Below are 27,707 nucleotides of genomic sequence, written 5' to 3'. Positions count from 1 at the left end.
TTGGAAGAAAAGATGGCGCCTCCAGGAAAGTAATTGTTGCACTAGCTCTTTCGAAGTGCAGAGAGCTACAAAATAAGTATGCCCTTCACCACCTCAAGGAAGATGAATGTGTCCACGTATTTGATTGTATCAAAACATGTTAACCACGTTTTAATCGAACCAGCGGTGTAAGCAAAGGGCAATGCCCGATGGAAGTATAAACGTATATTTACAATATAAATTTGCCTAACAGGGGTTTATGTAACATAAATTTTAGTACACGATCACAAAACTTTACCATATTCTGAATTAATGTTCTCTAACCAGAGGGCTTTTCTGATAACAGGAGTAAAGTAGCCCTTGACATCTTAAACCAAAATGCTCGATACATTATTAGATCTTTAGATTTGTTAATAAAGCTGTGTAAACGAGTAACCTCCCTTTGAAAAGCCCTTGGATCCACTGAAATTGATAACAAAACAATAGTCTAACAACAAAAACAGTAGTCTACGGTGATGGCAGCTATAACTGGGTTATTTACTTTTTGAAATTTTTTACAACTTTTTTAATGTGTTTTCTGTTGCAATTTCCTTCTCACATTGCTGCTCGGTTTGTAATGTTAGGCAGTGTTGTTGTAGTAACATCGACCAGTGTTCTTGTAGCAGCAGCGACCGATTTTAGCTGTACAAGTTTATAAACAACACATTACACGGTAATTCACGCATAACAGGATCATATCAACATGCCTATGATGTCAGAATTTCTGCACTATCAACAAACCCCTAGAAGCCTCAGATCTTCTGAAAAATTTCTCCTGCAAATACCTCGCTCTCGCCTAAAGTTTAAAGGTGATCGTGCTTTTTCTGTTGCTGGCCCTAGACTATGGAACAGTATACCTCTGGACATTAGGTCTGCCCCTTCCATTCCTGTTTTTAAATCACGCCTGAAGACGTATATGTATTCCTTGGCTTTTACATGAATGTTTATTGTAGACTATATGGGTAATTTCTTGTTTTGTGTTATTTTTCAAATTAGTCTTTTATTCCTCCGTGCCCTGGTATTGTTTCATTTGGATATGTACAGCACTTTGGTATACACTAGTGTTCTTAAATGTGCTATATAAATAAATTGACCTTGACCTTGACCTTGACCTATAGGCAATGGTAATACAGTATTATGTATACGACATACTAAATTGGACACAAAAAATACAAAATTGCTAAAAAAGAACTTTAAACCCACAGCATACTTCAGACGATGCTCTTCGCAGCAATCTTGCTTTCTGAACTCGGGGTCCTCTGAGTTCGTCATAGATTCCGAGTAGGAATTCCGACATTGGAGGCGTTCCATTTGTCAGTTCCGGTCACGGAACTCGGAAAATAACTCGGAGCTCTGACTTCAAAGACAAATGGAATGCACGATTACATCTACTTTTGTGTTCTATGGGGAAAGAATGTCATATGGATTTTGGTACAACATGATGGTGAGTAACTGATCACAGAATTTCCATTTAGGGATAAACTATTTCTACAAGTTTGAATTAGAAAACTATGTAGTGCAGACCACACAGGAGACACACAGAAAGCCAAACATCTTTCTATGTGGTGCATGCATCTATGGCTTATGGGTTTTTGACGATATGACAAGATTTTGTTTCATTTTTAAGTTTAATTCAAATTATCAGGTACTGTATATTATTTCTCAAGTGCTCTTTAAAGTCAAAGATGAATCAAACAGTCATAAGCCACCATCTTCTGCAGAAACAAATAATCAGATTAGTTTTGTAGCTAGAATTACTATACAACACTGATATCTGTATAGGGAAACCTCAAATGAGAAACAAAGGAATCTTACACTTATACTGTAATAATGCATGACTTGAGACATTTCATTATTATTTGTATATTATTTCTAACACTATTTTATCACAATATTCACAACCCCAAATCTACCGTTCCCTCTACAATTCATCTACAAGACAGATTTGTAAACTGAACATGTTTAGATCAAGGAAGCAGAAGACATATGACATGAAGAAAACACTTGGTCCTTCTCACAAAACCAAGTGACCTGCCTTTCAAGACAGCATTTTGGGCATCACGGGCGCTTCGAGAACGCGCGTACAATGCCCAAAAATCCTGTCTAGCTAAGCAACTCACTAGGTTTGGAAACAGCCCTGGAGCATCAAACGCATTCCAACAGATTAACGCGGAAAGTGAACACAGCAAACTGACTGTCCACTCTTTCTACCTGTAAATCTGCAGCTGCACGTCAATTCTGGACATGTCACATAAAGATTACATTCAGACAGCACGAATATATCGCTCACCATTCGCTCTGGTCTCTTTAGCCATGCTGCCCAATGCACTTTTGCACGGTGCGTGTTTTCAATTAGTTTGGACAGTACGCACGTCTCGTATCTCCGTCCTTGTCTGTGCACGGGGAGGCTGGACGCGGGAGAAGCGATTTAAAGCCTATGCGTGTTTCATGATTGAAGATGCCGTAGAAAAGACACGCGAAGGTGGGATTATCCATTAACGCCGAGGCAGATCATTGTGTTGAAGTAAGCACGGACTTGGAGCTGTTTGTGTGTGCAGACTTTGCTGTTGTCCTCTCTCCTCCTGTTGAGCTCAAGGTCTGATGTTCGACTGCCTCCAGTGGCTCTGTGCAGTGTGTCACAGTACAACATTAAAACAGCGTTGGAACAAACTTAGAATACGCCAAGCGCGTCAATGCAGCGTTCTGACTTCCGGCTATCACATATTATTAGATCGATATTTATTCATGCCATGCAGTATTAACTACATTGTTTTTTCGAGAAGAAAATAGCCAATCAGTGCTAGCAAGGCAGCCATAACGTGTGGCAAAGTTTTATGTAAGCTTATATTTTGGTCTTTGGTTATGGGTAAATATAATGCCAACAGTGCCTCCTTAAAGGTGCTACAAGCGAATTATTATTTCTTTTTCTTTTTTTTAATGTAACGCCACGCATAAAATATCAACAACAGACTACTTGACATATGGGGAAGGAAGCTAAATAGTCAGGAGAGCAGCCCGCCGATTTTAGGCCAAACAGAAAATTAAGCCAATCAGAAATGCACTCTGCCTGTCAATATTTTTGTTTGTTCCGGTTGAAAGGCGGGATGTATTCTGGCAGAAGTTAGCAGATCCTCTTTTTTACTTTACTGACAAAGACAGTAAGCTTTTTTAGCACCAATGCAGCCAAATAAGAGCAAAGGTGTTTAAACAACCTGTTATCTATCTATTTTATCAATCTTGTGACGCCACGTATTGCCTATTGATGGAAAATGTGGATGTTGCGCACACATCGCCACATTTACTAGCTAAACTATTCTTATTTTCAGCAAGCTTTGTCACTATTCTTCATTAATGGCACAAACTGAACTGTCAAAATCCACAAGTAAATCTGAATTCAACATGCCCACAACTCGGAATGTCACAGCTCCAAAAAAAAAAAAACAAATCCAGAGTTTCCCACTGGTAGTTATGACTTTGTAGTGGCTCGTGTGCACTCAACTCATAAATGACGCTGCACCATCAGTATGTCTTGTTTTCAATAAGCTGTGCATGAGTATCAACATAACATGACTTCTGTGCAGCTTAAAACCAATCACAATTCAGTATGCAATCATTGCTCTCGGTTAGATTTTGAATGACATTCAATGGGGTCATTCACAAAGCACACGTTGCAAAATGTAATATTGATTTCAAACCGAATATGCCCCGCCCCCAACTCATGCCATTGGTTGAGCAAATGTAGTTTTGTCGGCCTGGACAGCTGTTCAGACAAACATTTAAATATTTATTGTGCCAAAGAGACAGTGTATACAGTTTTCGAGAAATTTAACAGACGATGGCTTAGTTATTTCTGCATATTAATATGGATAGGAAAAGTATTTTAACATGGAAAAGTTAAATACTTCAGCTTTAATTAGAACGCTGAAAAACACTTCTCGGGACACCTGCATTATGGTATATTGCTTGCTCTGTGTCTAGCATTTCTCTATAAGCGCAAGAACGTGTTCGGTCTGAACGGCCCCTAACAATTAAAGTCAAAGGGAGATTTTCAAAGTTTAATCTTAACTTACTTAAAAGTGTACACAGAACAAAAATTGATAGCACACCTAAGGCTAAATTATCTAAAAAGCAGTTTGAATGGAGTCAAGTGGTTCAAGATGGAAAATTGTAAAATTTAAGATATCATCCAGATAAGTGAAAATCCAAATTGCAAGTTTGAGTGTCTAGACTTCCAGCAACACAGTAAATGTGTTTTTCATCCATCTCTGATGTGATCTTAGCTGAACCTGTCACCAAAAGATGCAGTAGACTCTGTTTCCTAAACACTCCCTAGAAACCCTCCAACTCTGCCTTCGTAACACAAAAAGCAGAAGCAAAGTAGAGGTGCCACAGGTGCTGTCCTTACCCACTGGCAAATTGAATAACTACTTTGAAGACAATGGGGTTTGTGCAGTTGAAACCAGAAACATAAATACCTTCAACCTCCCAATGGCAGTATATCTCTGTATTCATGTGGTAAGATGACTGCAAAATGTACGCTTGTTCATAAATCATGATGTTGCGACCCTTCCTCAGGACTTTAAATAACCTATTCCATCATAGTACATCCAACAGCAGTTTGGATGATTAATATAAGGTTGTAATCACCATAAAATATCAGCCTTGTGCTAGCTGCCACACTAATTGGAAGAAAAGGTCACAAACTCAAGGCCAAGTGCTCTAGTGTTTAACAGTGCATTTTCCATAAATATTTAATATGTAATTATTACAGCACATTTTCTGTGTGATAAGTGTTTACCCATGTTACCATGTATGAAAATATTCCTCCCACATATGTTCATCCCCTTTTCTGTCATTTTAAGACATTGCAATAACTAATCATTGAGTTGCACATCGTAGATCCTAAATCCTTCTGTTCACATTTCTCTTAATGAATATTGATAGAGCTGAAGTCTGGAAACACTGTTCTTCAATTCCAGGGAACTGCCTAGGTTGCATTAGTCTACTCCTTTAGGGACTTGGCCTATTTGTACCAGTCAGGAAACCCAATGACAAAACACTTCTGTCTCCGAGCCTTGCATTGAGATTCTGGTAAGCCTGCAGGCCTGACAAGCAAAAAGATAGATAACATCGATTATGCTGCCTGGTCGCAGAACGAAAATGGCTAATTTATCAATGAATCTGAATTTTTGCCTTTAAAAGCAATTTCATCTATGACATCGAGGAGGACAATATGCCAAGGCCAGGAAGATACTTAAAATACATTTTAAATCATAATTTGGACACATTTGGGGGTCATTCTAAAACACTTATTATAAATTAGGTCATGATTATAAGTTGTAATAAATACAGTACATGTTCTACAGCAATAAAAACACAATAACACACGCTAAATAAAACAAGAACAAGTTAATGTCAAACTGGTGACTGTTTTCCAGCAGTCATAGCTTTCATAATATCTCATGGAATAAAGCCTGGAATTTGCTGTTATTTCTGCATGGCTTTATGGCACACTTCACTAATAAGTAGGTTGTTAAACACTTGTGAGAAAACTGTCACTCACATCTGGGAATATAACCACACAATTGCAGCTAGAAGGGCTCATGGTTAAAGGGGTGGTTCACCCAAAAATTAAAATTCACAATTACTCATCCCCATGTTCAAACCCCACATAATTTTTTTTCTTCTGTGGAACACAAAAGATGTTTGGTGACTGAGGCTGTCATTCTGCCTTTCATGTTCATTGTATCTTTATTTCAATACAATGAAGGTGAATGGTAACTGAAGTTGTCCATCCCTAATGTACCACATAAACTTCTCCTATTTGTGTTCCACAGAAGAAATGCATCCAAGTTAGGAAAGCCATGAGTGTGATTCAATTATGACAGATTAAATTTTTCAAATTATAATTTTGGGGTGAACTATCCCTTAAAGCATCATCAATGTATTCAGGCCAACATAACTAAATTAATTAATTAGGGCAATGATACTCTAAAACAGTCATAAAATTATTATGATTGAGCCCTTAAAAGACGCAGACCCTTATTTTATATGTCTAAATGCATAACTATACTCTTCCTCTTTCTGATGATTATAGCATTATTAGTTATGTAAAAAGCTGCAGGCATGCACATTTCTACACACAGTCCCAGTGGAAAAAAATACATTGCATATTTGTGAAGACTAGCGCACTCAGAGCACGTTCCCAGCATGCCAGCCCAACATCTGGATTCATCTAGAGGCTGTTTCCCTTTAGGCCCTGACACATAAACTAAACAAACACTCTAAATACCTTACCTATCCAAACACACAGGGGATCCTGGGTAACACATGGATAGATGAATAAACATCAAGCTTAAAGATGAAACAAAGCACATGTTTTTGGAGAATGTGAGATTGGTCAACAGAGTAGCAAACTTTGCATTCTGATGCAGATAGCACTAATGCATCCATTAAAGCTCATGCAGGAGGGAGTACGTGTGCAATCCTCTAGTTTAAAATATAAATGGAATAGAGTGTACATTTGTATAATCTCATACATTACATTCATAGTGTAAAAGTTTAAGGCTGATGACAGTTCTCCATAGCAACAGCAAATGTCCAGTTATGCATGAGGAAGCTTGTATGGAATATGTCACATTGATGTGGCATTTGCTAGCTGCATGCTAAAAAGCATCTGTTTGTGTTTCAGAGTCAGACCGACCACAAAGGACTTAAGTCCAAGTATCATAATTAGACAAATATAAGCACTGACCAGCAGTTTTTTCAAAGTTCACTATTTCAAGCATGAAAAATAAACATACAAAAATATAAATCTGAATATTACAATATTCAATTAAAAACATAAAAAAGATATATTTTGTAAATCATTTGGGAGGAATCACTTTTGGTCAGGGAACTATGACACTGATGTAGTTGGGAACTGGACAGTCTGGAGAAACTCTGAAGTGAAAACAGCCTCTGCATACTCTTCACAAACATCATGCAACTCTGCCGCCACATTAGCCAGAGCCTCCGCCATCAACTCATCAACCAGACTGAAAGAAATTAGGGAAATAGTTACAATCATACAGCACTTGCTTAAATAGTCCATGCCTATTATCTTTTAAGTCATATAACTTCACTGATAACTCCAGTTGTGAGTAAGGAACAGGCCAGATGGCTTCCCGTCCTGAGTCAGGCGATGGGGGTATGTTGCGAGCAGGGCATGGCTGAGCAAAGACGGTGTGGAGCAAGGCCGGGATGGACACCTGGGGAAAATGATCTTTCGCTGCTGTTGGCGATTACGGTGTTAGCGGGCAAGAGATAAAGCCACAGCCAGAGCTGCAGTGGGGAGACACAGAGAGAGAGAGAGACAGGCGGAGAGAGACGCACGCTGCCGAGTTGATGTGCAATCCGCATTGGTAGTGGGTGTGTGGCTCAACAATATTGTGTACTGAAAAGCTATTTTATTTTGTTTTTAATAAAAGTCTTATGTCTGGATGTTTGCACGGCTCCCGTCTCCTCCTTTAGAGAGTTGAAGAACCTTTGCTACAATATATTACTTTAATTCATCATGTGGTTAAAATAGCTTATTTTAACTTCTTTTTCTAGTGTGAATTCTACTCATAGAATGAGGTATTAAGTCATTGATAACACATTTTAATGTCACATTACTTTAAGGTTTTACATGTAGCATCCTCATATTTAAATGCTCCTTTTAATGCCTCCCACAGCGGTGTGACCTTTGTCTGAATGTTCTCAAACAGTATACTGTATATATATACAGTATATTTTCCCCTGAATGAAGAACGAAGAAGAATTCTCCTGAAGTATATTGGGCCTTTATAGAGGGTAACATTCTGTTTCTGAAATTATTAACGATAACTTATAAACCTTTAAAGGCTGACCTACTGTGAGCTCTGAGGTTGTTAATTGATGGTATATGTTTATACAAAATCTATTAGTCAACATTATTTCAAAAAATTTTTTTAATCTTGTTTAATTGCGGGATTCCTGATGAAGAACTACACTATGCATGACCCTGAGGGGGAAAATCCACTAATCACTGTGAATGACACAATCGAGTCGGTCTTCCTACACTCTCAAACTACTTACGAATATTCCAGGTTCAATACAAGTTAAATTAATTCAAACAGCATTTTTGGTATAGTGTTTATTTCCACAAAAAAATATTTTGAATCATTCATCCTTTTCTTTAAAATAAGCAAAAATCGAGGTACTTAGAATGGAAGTGACTAGGGCCATATTTTGGAGGGTTTAAATGCAGAAATGTGAAGCTTATAATTTCATTAAAAGCATTTACATTAATTCTTCTGTAAAACGTATTATGTGTGCTGTAAAGTTGTTTAAATCTGTGTTTTTACGGTCATTTTACGGTTACAGCCTTACATCATGGCAACAAAGTTGTAAATTTAGACATGTAACTTTACACAGAAAAGGTTATTATGGGATTTTATCACACTAAAATCATGTTGACACACATATTGTTTACATCTTGTGGCTATACCTTTGAAACAGTGAGTATTTTAATGTTTACAGATTGGCCCCTTTCACTTCCATTGTAAGTGCCTTACTGATTGAACCCAGATTTAATTTTATTTTTGATATTTATTTGCATATATTATTATTTTAAGAAAAGTAGGGGCAAGTTGAAAATATTTGTGGTAATCAACATTATGCCACAAATGCTGTCGATTAAGCTAAACTTGAATTGAACCTGGAATATTCCTTTAAGGTTGTTGATTTATCAACAACTTCAAATTAACAGTTTAATAGTTTTCCATTGTTTTTAGTTTAATTATGTAATTCGTCTTGTATCTTTGTTTTTTGTCTGATTTTCAAATAATTTTAGCTTCAAATTAAAGTTTGTAACATTGTGGTTCGCCTCTAAGCTATTTGGTTTGGTTAAATGCTTAGAATACCATTGAAGACTACGATATCCCAATGGAAAAAATTATGGAAAAAAATACTTCTGGAACCAAGACAACTAAAAAAGTGGGCGTGCACTGTTGCCTTCTATATTTCCTGCACAAACTTTCCATTTTAATAAAGGAAAGAAACCTAAGGAAGAGCTGAAACACACTTGGTGTATTTTATTGGTCTCACAATAATTGGTAAAAAAAATTTGGTAAAACAATTGGTAAAACATTCTTTGTTAATTTGGTCTTCAGTTTGGTGCCATGTAATTAAGAGTTTTCTGTGTCTGAAGGACAGGGATGAGATGAGCATACCCATGGTTCTTGGCTCATCTCATCTAATTTTATGGCAGCTCTAAATCTCTCCTTCAGACAATATTACATTCCCTCTGTGTGATGAGCAGAGCTACCCAGAGTGCCCGGTCAGTTCATACTCACTCAAGGCCTTTACTGCCTCTAAGGCTCTTATTTCCCACAATGAACCGCAGACTGACAGGTACCCGCACCCATTCCCAGCAACAGCACTAATTTGCCATCTTTTCCATTTCTCTAGAATAATAACCATTCAGAGGCTCTGTGGTGCTACACTGACCACAGCAAAAAATACCACCACAGTTTTGTATTTGTGAAATAACTCATAATGCTTCCAGTTTCATCCTATGTGTTTTGAAATTGCAGCAAAAGAAAATCTTTTCACTTTAGTTACACTTTTGATTCCTCACCTTCTCGCTTACGTAAATACTTTTTGCGACAATTCTTCTCACCACCCACATAGCCCATTTTGAGAGGATCAAGTCTGACAAATGAGACCTCAGTTCCGAGATCAGATTTGTTCCTCTTCCCACTGTTGTTAAAAGTGTGCTCTCTTTGGACCCATATCAAGGGTTGATAAATATCCACTGCATTGCACCAACTTAAAAATTCTGTTAAGTATGCTAATGGCAAGGTGGGCGTACAGGAGTGCTAGCCAAACAACTAAGATATTTATTTGCACTAAGCAATCTCCACATTAGCACCCATAAAAAAAAAAAAGCAGATAATATTTATGTTTAAAATGCCATCATGTGTGAGGATCATTATAGCCTCGAGGTTGTAAACAATAGCAACTCCCACTTGCTGTGTCACTGTGAGGTTTATGACTTATCTGCTGTTGCTCTGGGTACAAACTGAAGAGAAGTGGGTTTATTGTTTATACATGCAGGGATGTGTTGTAAGCTCAAATAGACATAATGAAAATATGTTAGGAAATTATAGATATCGGTGCTGATTAAGTTAGTTCACAGCCATGCTAATATTCAGTACAACAGCACAATTGCGAGTGTGATATTGCTACAAGTTAATATTAAAGGGAAAGTTTACCCTAAAATGAAAATTCCCTCATCATTTAATCACCCTCATTCCATACCAGATGTGTAGGACATTCTTTTTCTTCAGAACACAAACAAGATTTTTTAGAAGAATATCTCATCTCTGTAGGTCCATAGGGCCTACAATGCAAGTGAATGGTGACCAGAACTTTGAAGCTCCAAAATCATATAAAGGCCACATAAACGTAGTCCAAACGACTCCAGTGGTTAAGTCCATATATATTCAGAAGCGATATGATAGGTGTGGGTGAATTATTCATCTGTTTTTCACCCACACCTATTATATATCTTCTGAAGACATGGATTTAACCACTGGAATTTTATGGATTACTTTTAATTGGCCTTTGGAGCTTCAAAGATCTGATCACCATTCACTTGCATTGTATGGACCTACAGATCTGAGATATTCTTCTAAAAATCTCTGTTTGTGTTCTGCTAAAGAAAGAAAGTAATACACATCTGGGATGGCATGATGGTGAGTAAATGATGTGGGTTTTTCATTTTTGAACAAACTATCCCTTTAATAATAACAGTTATATAATTTAGGTTAGATGTCATGTCAATCTGGTCACAGAATGAGAGAGCACAGCTGTTCAGAGAAAACACAAACTGATGTTGACTCATTGTCTTTCCGATAAGACTACCACAGTTTAGTAATCACATTTTTAAGAATGAAGAAATCTTCAATCTGTCCGCTATGGCCAAGGGATTGAAGCTCCCCACAACCTCATGCAAGACAATCTGCAGGAATGCATCATGGTCCTCCCTGTACTTATGGATGCTCCTCTGCATGCTGGGCGGCACACTCACGTAAACTCCTCTTGTCCTCTCCACTCCGACTGGGACTAAATGACTGGGGTCATTTACAGGCATCTCTTGCAATATTATGTGTCTGACACAACCCTGTAAATGCAGTCATAATAGATAAATATATACTGTAATATATATATATTATAAAAATATATATATTTTTTCCCTTGTCCCCGAAATGTCATGTAATTTCAATAATACATAAAAACCAAAATGAATGTGCATAAATCTATAAGAACTGTGAACAATTGTTGAAAAAGATACAACCAAAATTTGGTTTATTCATCGTTTTATTTTTTTATAACATATCTAATGCTGGCACTGCCATTTAAGCAGTAGTTGTTATAGAATTAAACAATGTGTCTTTTTTAACATTTATAACCACATTTTTCCTGAACGCAGGAGTTTTCGCCTGATAAAATTTCCAGTCTTCAGTGTTTTCACCTGCATCAGAATTTATTCCTAGCGGGTAAAGCATTACATTTTTAGAAGCTGTCAAAAAAACATGTGAAGTCGTATAGAGCATCTACTACACAAGATGACCATTTCTTCCTTTTTTTGACAGTGCATCACCGGAGTTGAAGAAATGAAGTGATGGTCTGAGGTATGTTGATATCATTAACTACTTTGAATTGTTATGACAACAACTGCACAAGTTACAATTCTCCAAATTACACTTAAATGTTTGTTGATGTGGTACCTGGCATACAGTATACCTTATTTCAAGACTGACTACGCCACCCCCTGATGATAGGCAGGAGGAACCTCAATATCTTCTCGTGAATGTAGAATGGCTAATAATGTGTTTATCCCCGCAAAGGGACAGTCAACAAGACACAGATATGTAAATGTATTCCAAATTTATTATATATTTTAGTGCAAAAAGACATAGAAAAGTTATTAAAATGAGTCTTAAAAATACTGGGCTAAATGACTGGTAGATTTTCCTCAATCTAGGAAGGTCGGATCGGCCAATGCAAAACCCCTGCTCAGGAGGCCCCTGGGGAGACAGAAACGGGAGACAGCAACCCAGCACCAGTCGACGCATGCAACACAGCAAGCTCTACACACTTAAGATCTTTAGATACCACTACAAAATATCACACCGTGTTGTAGTTATATGTACACACCAATACAGTGTCTCTCCCAGTGTGGTCCCCTGAAGAGAAGGGGCAAAGCATCAGTATGGATCCGGCCTTGTACACGGATAACCTACGCAGAAAACATAGTTAGGGAGGAGAACCACCAGCATAAATGGCAACACTTGGTCAAGAAAAAAAGAAAATAAAAATGCTACTATGAATGTGACACATGTGTGACAAAATAAACCAAACAACCACAAAAATCAAACAACAGGAAACAATAAAGAAATGCTTATCAATCACATGAAAACAGTGGCTGGCCTGGTCCCTTTTCAAGAGAAACCAAGCATGTTAGTTACCAACCTCATAAAACAGCATAGCATAATCAACTCAAACATAACCAAAAATATAGGCCTACTTTTCAGTATGCTCAACTGTCCCACAGCGCATTAACACATGCAGAGAAAAGGTGAACGTTCCGTTGCTACAGACAAGAGAAATTCGTTAAAACTTGTTTCAATGCAAGTATAAAACATTAAATGGAAAATGTACATATTGAGGCATTTACCAGTGCAGCCCAGCAGCTCGAGTCACACTGGGGGTGATCGCATAAAGGTTAAACCCCCAGACAAAAGCCTGTGTCCTCTGTGAAGAGTAAGCACACGCTTCTAAAATTACCCTTAATAAAATGAAATAAATAAGTATTAAAATCCAATGACAGAGATTAAACATGTTCTAAAATGACCAGTAATACCTGCATAAAAAGAGGGAGCCCAACTCACACAACAGTGTCTAGCATCAACACAAAAAAGTCTGCCTTGCAGGCAGCAAACATTTATCACTTCCTGATTAGTCATGTGACCTTACAACAGATCGTGTGATCCCGGGTGTTAATTGAATGTGCTGCAGCTGTGTTGCATGCCTGCCTGAGTAGATCCCCACACTCACTCCTCCCAAAAGATGTCGTCGCCCCCGACGATCAAACATCAACCCCAAGGAATGCAGCAGCCCCTACCATCCCCAAATTGACACTGGATACTGTGGACCTTGGCAAATTATGAGGATTCTGGTGTTTCCCAGCTGTTGCCTGTCTGGTGCGTCGAAAACCTGGCGACCTACCTTGAAGTTGGGAGTCCTCCACCTCATCATCATCTTCACCATCACCCTCGTCCCAACCCTCATCCTCTCCTACCGGTACTTCTGACACTTCATTGGGAGCCGTTCGTGGCAGATCTGTAGTGACAACAACGGTTGGAATAGGTCTTACTTCTTCTATCCAGGTAAGGATATCCTCATCGCTGCAATTCAAATTTCTTTCTGGGCAAGTAGATTGTATGCATGGCTGAGGGACCTTTGGTATTGATGGTATAGTCTCTAACTGTGATGCTCTAATCTCTGTTCTGTGGACTTGCCGGGCATTACCAGTTCCATCAACCATTGTTACGGTGTAAGGCCCACCAGGGTCAGTCGGTGCCCTGACAACTTTGTACAGTACTGGTGACCAGACATCCTGGATCTTACGGCGACCTTGGCAACGGTGATCTTTTAAGTAGACCATTTGACCCTCTGTAAAACCCTTATCACACACCTGTTGGTTATGGTTTCGATGCCGGTAATCTGCTGCCTCCTCCATGTTCTTACGGGCCAGTTCACGAGTTACCTGAAGTCGTTCCTGATGCTGTAAGACCCATTCATCCCAAGAGCTTGTTTCCTCTGTGTCAGTAGCCCCCAAGAGGAAATCCACAGGGAGTTGAGGTGTCACGCCAAACATCAATGAGTAAGGGGAATGACCAGTGGAGCGGTGGGTAGAAGTGTTATATGCCCACACCAACTGGGAGATGTACTTTGGCCACACCCTTTTTTTTCTATAGTGAGTGATCGGAGGAGGTCATGAAGGGTCCTGTTAAATCTTTCGCATTGGCCATTCCCTTGGGGATGGTATGCTGTTGTTCTAGACTTTTCAATTCCATATAGCTGACACAACTGTGCGATTAGTGCACTCTCGAAGTTTCTCCCTTGATCGGAATGTATCCGTTTAGGCACTCCGAAGCGATAAAACCAACAGTCAACTAGGACCTTCGCCACTGTACTGGCACTCTGATCTTTGGTTGGGATTGCCTGTGTGTAGTTTGAGAAAACATCTGTCATGACCAAGACATTTTCCCTTCCGTCTGTTGCAGACTCAAGCAGGGTGAAGTCTATAGCAAGTACTTCCAATGGTTGACTGGCCAGCAGAACCCCCTGGTAAGTCTTTACTCTGGGCTGAACAGTTTTAGCCAGCACACAGCGTTGGCAGTCCTGGCAGTACTTCTCAATTTCCACTCCCATCCCTGGCAAGTAACACCGTTGCCTCACCAGGTCAATAGTCCGCCATACTCCTTGATGTCCATGTTGGTCATGGAGGCCCCGGAGAAGCTCCTGGTGGAGACACTGGGGAAGGAGTAGCTGCATGTATGGCTCCCCATGAGGGGCAGTTGTCTTCCGGTACAGCAGGCCGTCCTTCTCCAGGATACGATCCCACTGCCGGAGGAGATGCTGTACATCCTTGGTGAGTTCGGCCTGCTGCTCCTTGCTGGGAGACCTTCCTAGTCTCCAAAAACACAGAAAGTCTTTCAAAACAGGGTCCGCCCCCTGCAACGTTGCCAGATCAGTATTGGATCGACTTAGAAAGACTCCAATTTGATGAGACATAGCTTCCTCAGTTCTGTCGGGAATGAGCGGCTGGAAAGATTCATCTCTCAGCTGGTCAGTCTCCAAAACTGTGGTCTCTACTTGAGTGCTGTATTGACGAGAGAGAGAGTCAGCATTAGCATTATTTTTACCTGGTTGGTAATGCATGGTGAAGTCGAAGGCTGCCAACTGAGCAACCCATCTTTGTTCAGTAGCCCCCAGCTTCAGGGTCTGAAAATGACTCAAAGGGTTATTGTCAGTATAGACCGCACATTTGCTGCCCAGTAAATACTCTCTAAATTTTTCTGAGACTGCCCATTTTAATGCTAAGAACTCCAGCTTCATGGAGCTGTAATTCTCCATGTTACGCTCTGAACCACGCAATGAGCGACTAGCATATGACACGGGTCTCAATTTCCCATCCTTCTCCTGGGACAGGACTGCACCTAGACCTTGGTGACTAGCATCTATCTCCAAGACAAAAGGCTTGGTGAAATCGGCAAATGCTAAAATGGGAACACTTGTAAACCTCCTCTTCAACTCAGTGAAACTTCTCTCACATCTTTCAGTCCACATACTGGGTAGGACTGCAGCTGGCCTGGTCCTACTCATCTTTGCAGCTTTAATCACGTCCGCCACTAGTTGGTGAAGTGGAGCCGCTAACTGGGCAAACCCCTTGACGAAGCGACGATAATAGCTGCAAAATCCTAGAAATGATCGAACTTCAGTCACATCACAGGGCCTCCTCAAGTTACTCACAGCAGATATCTTTTCTGGATCAGTGGCCACACCTTCTTTGGACACACGATGTCCCAAGTACTGCACCTCCCTCCTGAAAAAGTGGCACTTACTCAGCTTTGCCTTGAGCCCTTTCTGTTGGAGTCGACTAAGGACCATCTCCAGTCTCTGCAAGTGCTGGACCACAGAAGAAGAAAAAATTATGACATCATCCAAATATAAAAGAACTGAGTGAAAGCTCTGGTCACCAAATATACGCTCCATGAGCCTCTGAAAAGTTCCGGGAGCATTACATAGTCCAAATGGCATCCTTTCAAATTCAAAAAGGCCGAAGGGGGTACAGAATGCAGTTTTTGGCTTGTCTCTCTCAGCGACAGCAACTTGATTATAGCCACTAGCCAAGTCCAGGGTTGAGAACCACTGGGCACCTGACAAGGCGTCCAAAGACTCCTCAATACGAGGTAATGGGTAGGCATCCTTTCTTGTCTTGGCGTTAAGTTGGCGGTAATCAACACACATCCGAAGCTCTCCAGTTTTCTTTTGTACCAGGACAATGGGTGATGCGTAAGGGCTGCTACTTTCCCTAATCACTATGCAATCCATAAGCTGTTTAATATGGTCTTTCACAGCCTGCCACTGTGTAGGGGGTAGTCGCCTATATCTTTGTCTGACGGGTGCATCATCTAAAAGAGGTATCTCATGTACAATTTCATCAGTGCAACCCAGATCTCCATCATATTTAGCAAAGACATCACTATACTTCTCTAACAGCTGTTTTACTTGACTCTCCTCTTCAAGTGAAAGCTCTGGCCAGTGTAAAGCTGCAAGGGCTTCTGAGATGGAGGCAGGTGGCTCACCAGCAGTATGTATATTAACTAGGGCAACCTCTCCATTCTCCCCCTCAAACCTCAGCTGCTCTGCCGGAATGTCAACTACTGAGTGTAACATCCCCAACACCTGCTTTGAGTGGACTGTAGCACCAGTGGCTCCTACATTAACTACAGGAACAAATGTCACACCATTAGTAACACCGAGTAACGACGCGGACAACACCAAACCTGGGGCGAGATCTGAGCCTCCAGGTTCCAACAACATTGTGGCAGGTGGCGTATGTGGAACTTTTGGGCAGGTGACCTTAATAAACTTAAGTGACCCCGCTGGTATAAACTCCCCACCCCTTTCTAGAACCCGAACCCGACCCTCATGAGTTAAATGGCACACATCTTGGCGACGACAGTAGCGGAGAGCAGACTCCCAACAGGCCTCTGCCTGAACAGCACATAGAGAAGCAAATAAATCTTCACCCTGTTGTGCAAATAACTCCCTATAACACTGAGCAATGACATTCATTCCTAACAGCCCAGGAATAGAATGTTGTTGTAATGTATGAGGGGCATCTTTCACCACCAAAACCCCCCGTCCTGGAAGGGTTCTACCCAGTACCTGGATATCCAACTCTAAATATCCAACATATGGGATGTCTAAGCCATTTGCAGCTTTTAAAGCCAACCACCCACATGACTTGAGCTTAGGTGCACCCCAATGTTGAAAGACTTCCTTAAAAAGCGACTCTGTAATGGTCGCCACCATAGAACCAGTGTCCAGTAAACACTTTACCTCAACACCCCCCATCTTTACCTCCACTACAGGACATTTACCTACAAGTGAGATTGACTCATTTGAAGGGGGCAAGACCTGATTAGAGAGACTAGGATTGTTTGTCGCTGTGCTAGGATCAATATAATGCATACCTGACTGTCCTGTAACTGCAGGATTTTCCTCGGGCTGGACACTAGGTAGACTGGCTGTTCGTGGTCTCGGTCCCTGTCGACACTGACGGAGGACGTGCCCAGGCTTACGACACTGGAGACGGATGGGTTGACCTTCTGGGGTAAACTGGTAACTGGGGTTATGGGGACGGGCAGTAGACTGGTTTAACACAGATTCAATCTTAGACAGACTCAGTAGGATTTTATTAATCTGTAACTGCTGTTGGTTAAGTTGTTCCTGCAGAGCAGAAACTTCCGACCCTTTTCCCACCCCCACTGCATGACAAGCCCCTTCAACACTTATATCCACCCCACAGTGGTAAAGCCCAGCTCGATTTTGTCCAGAGGGGCGCTCACCCTCCTCCATCCATCTAATTGCTTCCTGCCGCAGTGCTATAAAATCAACTGCCGGATTTTGGCGCACAATGCTCTTTAGCTCTCGTCTTAATGAAACATCACGTACATGCTCCATAAACTGATCTCTGACTAATATATCTGGGTCTGTCAACCTATTAGGGTAAGCACGCTTGTTTTCTTCAATTAAAGCCCACAGAGAGTGTGAACATTCTTTTAGAGACTCTCCATCTTTTTGTTTTCTGTCAAAGAATTGTCTCTGCAGGCTGACAAATGAGGAGGAGGAACCATAAACCTCTTTTAAGATTTTTAAAATTGTGTCCGGATTCTCCCGCTCAGCCAAAGGGCGGAATCTAATTTCAGCTTTTGCTTCTTCCAAATGGTCATAAAGGAAAAGGGCCTTCTCTCTAGCGCTCATAATTCTATCCCTCACGCATGACTCAATATTTTCTATCCAATCATAAATCAATATATCGGATTTAGATTTTGAGCCAGAGAAATGGGGGTACTTCCTTTCTCTCTGAATATAAACAAAACGTTCAGGTCTAGGTTGTGGACCAGGAAAATTTGGTGAGTACAAATCACCACTGGGGGCTATCCCACCAGCAGTAGTGCCATTACCAGAGGTACTTGCGCTGGCACCTCTTCCTCTCTGAAGTTGTTCATTAGCCACTCGTAACCTCTGCACTTCCTCCCGAAGAGTCAAAAGTTCCTCTGGCACATGTTCCTCCACCTCACTCATTTTACCAGTTTAACAGCCTCACTATCACAGAAGAGAACATAGAAAAAATGCCAAAGACATAAAAAACGAAAACACTTCAGTTGAGAAGTAGTAGTCACTAGCCTTTGGTTCCCATCGTGATTTGTCTTGGCCGTCCAAATTGTAGTCTTCTGTTGTCCACAGCCAGCCACTGTTTCTATTTTAACAATCAAAAAAATACACAAACAAAACCATACAAACAATATAAAATGTCAGTGCATCCTTTTTTTTTTTTTAACCCTGCCAACTACGCCAAAATGTGGTACCTGGCATACAGTATACCTTATTTCAAGACTGACTACGCCACCCCCTGATGATAGGCAGGAGGAACCTCAATATCTTCTCGTGAATGTAGAATGGCTAATAATATGTTTATCCCTGCAAAGGGACAGTCAACAAGAGGCAGATATGTAAATGTATTCCAAATTTATTATATATTTTAGTGCAAAAAGACATAGAAAAGTTATTAAAATGAGTCGTAAAAATACTGGGCTAAATGACTGGTAGATTTTCCTCAATCTAGGAAGGTCGGATCGGCCAATGCAAAACCCCTGCTCAGGAGGCCCCTGGGGAGACAGAAACGGGAGACAGCAACCCAGCACCAGTCGACGCATGCAACACAGCAAGCTCTACACACTTAAGATCTTTAGATACCACTACAAAATATCATACCGTGTTGTAGTTATATGTACACACCAATACAGTGTCTCTCCCAGTGTGGTCCCCTGAAGAGAAGGGGCAAAGCATCAGTATGGATCCGGCCTTGTACACGGATAACCTACGCAGAAAACATAGTTAGGGAGGAGAACCACCAGCATAAATGGCAACACTTGGTCAAGAAAAAAAGAAAATAAAAATGCTACTATGAATGTGACACATGAGTGACAAAATAAACCAAACAACCACAAAAATCAAACAACAGGAAACAATAAAGTAATGCTTATCAATCACATGAAAACAGTGGCTGGCCTGGTCCCTTTTCAAGAGAAACCAAGCATGTTAGTTACCAACCTCATAAAACAGCATAGCATAATCAACTCAAACATAACCAAAAATATAGGCCTACTTTTCAGTATGCTCAACTGTTTCACAGCGCATTAACACATGCAGAGAAAAGGTGAACGTTCCGTTGCTACAGACAAGAGAAATTCGTTAAAACTTGTTTCAATGCAAGTATAAAACATTAAATGGAAAATGTACATATTGAGGCATTTACCAGTGCAGCCCAGCAGCTCGAGTCACACTGGGGGTGATCGCATAAAGGTTAAACCCCCAGACAAAAGCCTGTGTCCTCTGTGAAGAGTAAGCACACGCTTCTAAAATTACCCTTAATAAAATGAAATAAATAAGTATTAAAATCCAATGACAGAGATTAAACATGTTCTAAAATGACCAGTAATACCTGCATAAAAAGAGGGAGCCCAACTCACACAACAGTGTCTAGCATCAACACAAAAAAAGTCTGCCTTGCAGGCAGCAAACATTTATCACTTCCTAATTAGTCATGTGACCTTACAACAGATCGTGTGATCCCGGGTGTTAATTGAATATGCTGCAGCTGTGTTGCATGCCTGCCTGAGTAGATCCCCACATTGATCTCCATATGGATTGCTCATTTCTGAGGCAATTCGAATCATTATGTTTCTGCCCAGTGGTTGCTCAGGAAAACTGGATAGAATAATCTGATAACAGGAGCCCAATCTACAGAAGATACACTCATTGAGCACTGTACACCTACTTATTCATGTGATTATATAATCAGCCAATCGTGTGACAGCAGTGCAATGCATAAAATCATCAGATACGGGTCAGTAGCTTCAGTTAATATTCACATCAACCATCAGAATGGGGGAAAATGTGACCTCAGTGATTTCGACCGTGGCATGATTGTTTTTGCCAGACGGGCTGGTTTGAGTATTTCTGTAACTGCTGATCTCCTAGGATTTTCGCCAACAGCATAAAACCATGGACCCAACCTGCCTTGTGTCAACAGTTCAGGCTGGTGGCAATGGTGTAATGTTGTGGGGAATGTTTTCTTGGCACACTGGGCCTGTTTATACCAATCAATCAACGCTTGAATGCCACAGCCTGTTTGAGTATTGTTTCTGACCATGTGCATACCTTCATGGCCTCAATTTTTCCATCTTCTAATGGCTACTTTCAGGATGATAATGCCATGTCACAAAGCAAAAGTCATTTCAAACTGGTTTCATGAACATGACAATGAGTTCACTGTTCTTCAGTGCCCTTTCCAGTCACCGGACCTGAATCCAATAGAACACCTTTGGGATGTGGTAGAATGGGAGATTCGCAGCATGAATATGCAGCTGACAAATCTACAAAAACTGCATGATGCAATCATGTCAACATGGACCATAATCACAAAGGAATGTTTCCAACATCTTGTGGAATTCATGCCACCAAGAATTTATGCTTTTTTAAAAGCAAAGGGAAGCCCTACCTAGTATTACTATAGTGTTGCTACTAAAGTGCACAGTGAATGTATATCTTAGATGTTACGGCAATATTCACAATTGCTTGTTAATGAAAAACAAAATTATGCTGATGAAATATGGTAGAAACAGAATTTAATTTGCAATTCTTCAGTCCATTTCAACTTGCTGTTAAGGAAAATAATGACAGCACTGATCTTAACAACTCAGGCTCTTTCCCTCACACGGTTCCAAGGGAGAACAAGCTTCCATGTGGCCTCAGAGTACAGACCAAGGCTGATTTAGACCATGCAGGTTACAATCTCAAAGTCCCCTCTATGAGTTAATCAGCTCCTCAAAATCACCAGCACTCTCCATGCTTATATTTAGCAATGGAAACCCAGTGAAAGCACCAGAGAAGGAAGACCTCCCTGAATGGAGTCCGGGTCGCATATAATACACAATATTTTACACAAACTCAGCCTAGACACTTAATGTGCAAGACGCCAATAGCGTGCAAGGGCCATTTATTCTCTAATGGAACATTATGGGGGCCGGCACTGCTATTGTGCAATCACTTCCCCTTTACCGTTCCCTCAAGGTGCCCTCTTTGTCACGCTAATAGCATACCGCTCCATCTAACAGCTACCTCAAGCATTTTCGGGCATGTTTGGCACTCTGGAGAAGTGTGGAATACACTGTGGCCAAAAGAACACCATCAAATTTTTCAGGTGGCTGCACAATGTGAACAAAAAAGAAATTAAGAAGGCAAGAACAGGTGGAAAGGACGGTCAAGGTAAATGGTTTAATCTAGGGATCCAAATAAGCAGGCGGTCCCTAATTAATTGGAGTGAAGCAAGAAAGGTTGTATGAGGTGCTAAAAGATACTGGTACAGAAGTAGTTGGGATACGTAAAAGTGAGTAGGCACATATACATAGTGAAATAGGCAAAGAGTTTCCAGGTTTGTTCTGTCAAAACAAGCTCAGCTGAAGACAAATACACCTGCATTCCCTCAGCAAGGCGCAGTGCTGAGCCAAAAATAACGTCCAAATTGTTCCTCTCCTGCTTTCAACACCAGCTCCAGCAGTCACAAACAGGAAACATACTGTTGGTGCTCCATATGTGATTTATATGAGAAGACACATAGCTGTGCTTGTGCTGACTTTTGTGCTTACACTCCAGTGTGTTTGGGAGATTGCAGGGGGCACACCAGAAACACAGGATGAGCCAGAAAAGCAGGTGACCACAAGATAGAAGAATAGCATGTGACATAAATACATCGGGAATGATACACAGGGATCCCACACCTTTTGACCAATTAATTTCCATGAGCTTTACAGTCGTTTGTGATTACTGCATGAGGATATTTAAAATAATTTTAAGGAGATTTCTGAAACAGAACCCTTGGTTATGAATCCTTAACAGATTCAGTTATTCTAATTATTGTACAAATGTCCTCCAAAAGACTTAAAAGTCATTTGTAGAGTAGTTTTACTCTACAGAAGCAATCACAACAATCACAAAGCCATAAAACAGTAACTATGTCAACACTGAAACAGAAAAATTGCTTTTGTTTTTAATTGTTCAGCAAAATGAGGATTATAGTCTCACAGTTTTTTCTGAACATGAGCACAGTTGAGCCAAACCAGACAGTCACATATAAGATTATTCTCTAATGCCGAGTTTACATGATTTTAGGCCCGATTTTCACTCGCCAACAGTTTTGTGGAGATCGCCGACAAAAGGGCGAAATCATAGGCAAATAGGAGCTCGCTCAACGATGTGATCTGAGAGAAGTGCCGACACGTCACCGATGTCAGCGAGATATCTAGCATGTTAAATATTGACCTGTCACATGTGAAATGTGTTTTGACTGAATACAAATGTAGCGTTGACCTACAGCCAATGAGAGAGCAAGAAATGGGGCAGGGGAAGTTTCAGTGGGAGGAGTCCTGATGTACCTGCACCAGAACATCAACCAGCATGGCCGCGGTATCAAGAAAGTCTCATTGGACCAAAGCAATGGAGGAAATATTTGTTGAACATTGGCAGGAGCACCAGTGCCTATTTTATGTTTCATCTGAATTGTACCACAACCAGGTGGAGAAAGAGAAGAGTTGGAGAGAAATTGCCAATTCTCTTGGACAGTCAGGTAAGCAAATAGGTAGATTTTACAGTAGGAGGTACTTTTTCATATTGTAACCAATAAAATATATGATGCTTTTACACATTATGTAAAGGCGATTAAAAACATGTGCATCATATTCTGAAATGCATTACATATACTCATGCATTGTTTTCGTATCACTTCTCATGTGTACTCTGTTGTACAACGTAATTTGGAGTCTAAGCAGAGTCGTCTGGGATTCGTCAATAGTGAAATGTTTTGTAATGTGTTCACCCCTGTTGCCGATTCCTCGTGTAATTTGAAAACCCTACGACTTCAATGACAAGACAGACAGTTGTGTAATATAAACGGTACCACGATCCATCATGTAGTGTGTAGGAGGCATAAGAGCTGCTCATACTGTGCCGCTTTTTACATATTTTTCTATATAAACAAGCACTAGACAGACATCTTTGACCGCAGTGTTGCATCTCTATATTTTTTTAGTGTGTTGATGGAACAACGACACCTACATTTGATTCATTTGTTGCACTGTCTAGCTTCTTTTTTTATTTCTGTTGAACTCAAATTCGACAAAATATATCTAGAATATCTAGCCTATGAAAATTTTTAGAGCGAAGCATAACTTCGATGTCTTTAAAGATTTTATTACCATTCTAGGTCTGGACATTAACATTTTTAAATTCCCTGATATTTCCACATTTTCCTTGACTGTAGGAGACCTGAATATACAGTATAGTACTGTGCTATAATTTTAGACAGTTGTAAAAAAAAATGTATAGTAAGAATATTTTCAGAAATAATTTCATGAACAGCTTTCATTTATCAATTACCTTCATACAAATTGCAGTGTACACACACAAAAAAAAAAAATCAATCAATATATAGTGTGAGCACCCTATGTTGTTATAACAGCACCAATTATCCAAGGTACACAGATCAAGGTATTTAGGTCTCAATTGCTTCTGTCTCTTCTTGAAATCCCAGACTGACTCAATGAGGTTGAGATTCGGACTCGGTGGGGGCCATACAGTCTATTGCAAGAATCATTGCTCTACTTTTATTATATTCTATTCTATTTGCAAAATGAATGTTTGGGTATCTAAAATTTATATTTCCTATTGGCACACTAAAGCAGAAGATATAAAATAACCATCTTAAGATGCATGTTTTCATGAAACATCTGCTGTGCCCAAGACTTTTGCACAGTCCTGTAATGGAGAAAGGCAGCTTTAATAAGGATGTGCAAACAGAGATGGGTTGTGTAAAACCCAGTGGCTGACCACTGCTCAATATTCAGGTGGACTGAGATCAAAAACAATAAAGATAAAGGGCTCCAAGTTGGCTTCGCTTCATCTGGTAAGAGGCCATCACCAGCCGCAAGGTTGCTGCCAGGGGACTTGATTTAACTGAACACATAGACAGGGAGATTAACCGGATAAGGTTAGCGGGAGAAAGAGATGAACAAAATGAAAGAGTTGGCCATTTGAAATAAAAGGTAAAAGAACAGAGAGTGAAGATCAAACCGAAAGCCAGCCTCACCATGAGCTCTCCCATTGATCTCTTTGAGCTTTGAATGAGCATTGGGAATCAGACACTTTCTCAGATGTGCTGTCCACAATTTCTACAGAGAATTCTCACACCCATGACCTCTACGTGCGGTCACAGATCAGACAGTTTATCAGCTATAACTCCTCCAAAGGGTTAGGCATTTGTGTTTCTGATATTCCCACACCAGAAAACTCCTGTGCTGGTTTATGTGATGTTTTCAAACGGTGTCTATCTTCATGACTTGATACTGCAAAACACTTGCTCATTAAGGTGAAATGTGGGGTATGATTTCTTAGGAAAAATGTTGATGTGATTTCTGTTTCTTTTATCAATGTTTAAAGGGCCATGAAACACTCCTCTTTCAGCTCAAGTATGCTAGATTATACCTGTAGGTGCCATTCACATCTAAACTACATTTTTACATGTGAGAGGTGTTTGCCACAGCAAAACTCGCCACCATAATGCTCAGATGTTGTGAGTGGCTACCAGGGCATTACTATGCTGTTGCTAGGGTGTATGCCATTCTTGGTTGACTGCTCTCATCAACAAGGCGTTTCCGTTCACAGAACTGCCGCTCACTTTATGTTTTTTGTTTCTGGCACCATTCTGAGTAAACTCAAGAGATGGTTGAGTGTGAAAACACCAGGAGATCAGCAATTACAGAAATACTCAAACCAGCCCATCTGGCACCGACAATCATGCCATGGTAAAAAATCACTGAGATCACATTTTTGCAAATATTTCCCAATTTTGATTGTTGATAGGAACATTACCTGACGCTCCAGACCCGTATCTGCATTATTTTATGCATCGCACTGCTGCCACACAATTGGCTGATTGGATAATCGCATGAATAAGCAGGTGTACTGGTGTTTCTAATAAAGTGCTCGGTGAATGCATTTCAGTTTCATACTGATGTCTGATGAAGAGCAAGTAGCTCACTACGTGAGCAAACTTTGTTGTGTGTTTACATGATATGAATACACAAAGAGTTTAATAAAAATTTTGATACATGGATCTAAAGTATCGATACAATATCATGAGAAACATTATAGTAATTTATTGATATTTGATTGTATCGACACAGCCCAATTTGTGATACTCTTGTAGGGCCGTGTCAGCGGTTCGAGGAAATCTGGGCCACACGAGGTCAGATGGACTGTGCTGAAGATTACATTTGTGCCACGCATACTGTCCGCGAAGAGATCAGCAACGTGGACAACCGGAGTAAATTAGTTTGTACACCACTAAACTGGCATCAAATAAAGGTATTTGTGCAGAATCCATATGGGAAATTAAGTCTTCCTTCCTAAATGTGAAACATTGATGTGTCAAACAAGAACACTAAAATGGACTGGAATGGAAAATGAGTGGCTGGTGATTTCATTGCTCAGATAGGTCTGTCTGATGCTTTTACCACTACATCAAATGACACTTGACTCCACAACCCAATGACAGAAAAATCTAAATAAATCATAGAGGGAAAGAGCAAGAAGCTAACACATTTATTGAATTGCATTTTAAATGCCAAAATGAATCTTCAAGAAAAAAAAGAAATAAAAAACAGCCTAAAAGCAAAGACCGACTGACAGAACATTGTTTTGCTCACTAAGTCATTGCTCTATTTGTGCAGCTTTGTATGTTAATGAGTGTGTGTTGTTCACAAGCTCAGTCGAACAATGTGTAGTCTATGCAGGTAATCAGAGATTAGACAACAAATAATAAGCTTGGTGCACTAATCAACATCAGGGCCCAATATCCGCTCCTAAAATCAACTCGCCATAGCACTCTCACAAAGCGCCCAGACATTGCCCCCTCTAGTGTCATATTTCATACACAAACAACATTTTACCGGTTTCCCATCATAACTCCTTTGTTCAGCCTTGGCCTTTAGTGGCTGTACTAAAAGAAGAGTTCATTACCATAATCATTTGAATAATTCATTTCCCACAAGTTTTATCTTTCTCGCCCACATCCGCTCAATAATCGTCCATTCTGATGTAAATAAGCTGCAGAAATGGACGTAAAATGTCCACTAAGAGTTTGATTGAATTTGGATCCTTTAAACTGGCAGTTCAATAGATAAAATTGTAACATAAGGAGAGAATTAATGATAGAGATAAGGAATGGCAGAGTCTCATTAAGAGCAAGTTGATGAGTGGATAGACTGTAACTTTCTGATCAAGAGTGGCTTTAAAACTAGCAGCAATCACTAAGATGTCATCGTACTCGGTGAGCATGGTAAACACAGATATGCTTCAAATACTGCCTTTGGACGGATTAGTCGAGAATAACTTATCACAAAGCATACAGAGACAGCCATTTACCAAGTCAAAGAAATAGAAAACCACATAAATTGGCCAGCTGCCAAATTTTCTTCACGAAATGAGGATTCTAAAGTGACGTCATGATCATGTCCTTCAAAATAAATCCTCTACTCACTGACCTACTATGTTATAAGCTGCATGACTCTGATTAAACTACTAATTGGGCAGTATGGTATAGTAGATATAGATAAGTGAATACAGATCAGTAACGGTTGTAGGTTTGAACCCAAGAGAGTATGCTAACTATTGTGCCCTTGAGAAAGGCTCTAAACCCCAGCTTTCTCCAGCAGTATTGTCTCTGTTATAGAAGTACTATAAGTTGCTTTGCATAAAAGCATCTACTAAATAAGTGGTTCTCAAATGGTTTTGCTGCAGGACTCAAATTGTACAATGAACATCAAGTGGCGACCCAGCACTGTACCTAAATTGATTATAGTTTTTACCTGATTTATTTTGCTATCCTTACTGTGCACAATTATGTGGTTAGTTGCATTTAGCAAATAGTTTTTTATATGCTGTTATGACCCTATTAAAACAGACCTGTACCCCATTTTTAGTTCACAACCCACCAGTTGAGTAGCACTGTGCTAAATGACAACTTATTTACAAATGAGCCCCATGAAATCCTTCAAATACTTTTTGCTGCTTCTAGAACAACATTTTGTATGCAAACATATCAACTATTAAAGTGGGACTTGTTAGCTAAATCTTCCATTGTCATTTTCTCTTAGATGACATACCCACCATCCTTGCACTCTTATCAGTCACACAGGGCAGCTCAC

At 40.1% G+C, this 27,707-nt stretch overlaps 1 protein-coding gene and 1 long non-coding RNA gene across 2 annotated transcripts in view; one reads left to right on the top strand and one right to left on the bottom strand.

Moving 5' to 3' along the window:
• Positions 1–2,588, bottom strand: part of LOC127630073 (membrane-associated phosphatidylinositol transfer protein 3-like) — a 223,637-nt gene extending 221,049 nt beyond the window's left edge. Inside the window, 1 exon segment of the mRNA XM_052107484.1 lies at positions 2,309–2,588. Within this exon segment, the coding sequence (XP_051963444.1) occupies positions 2,309–2,333 (25 nt within the window). The 5' untranslated portion in view covers positions 2,334–2,588.
• Positions 1,336–26,219, top strand: LOC127630074 (uncharacterized). The gene is made up of 3 exons (XR_007968824.1): positions 1,336–1,462; positions 11,679–11,717; positions 25,709–26,219. It is a non-coding gene; the product is annotated as an uncharacterized LOC127630074 (long non-coding RNA).
• The last annotated feature ends 1,488 nt before the right edge of the window (positions 26,220–27,707 follow it).

This window comes from Xyrauchen texanus, chromosome 36 (genome assembly GCF_025860055.1).
Source record: "Xyrauchen texanus isolate HMW12.3.18 chromosome 36, RBS_HiC_50CHRs, whole genome shotgun sequence".
Classification (NCBI taxonomy): domain Eukaryota; kingdom Metazoa; phylum Chordata; class Actinopteri; order Cypriniformes; family Catostomidae; genus Xyrauchen; species Xyrauchen texanus.
The sequence above is the reverse complement of the archived record's forward strand: the minus strand, read 5'-3'. Positions and strand labels throughout refer to the sequence as shown.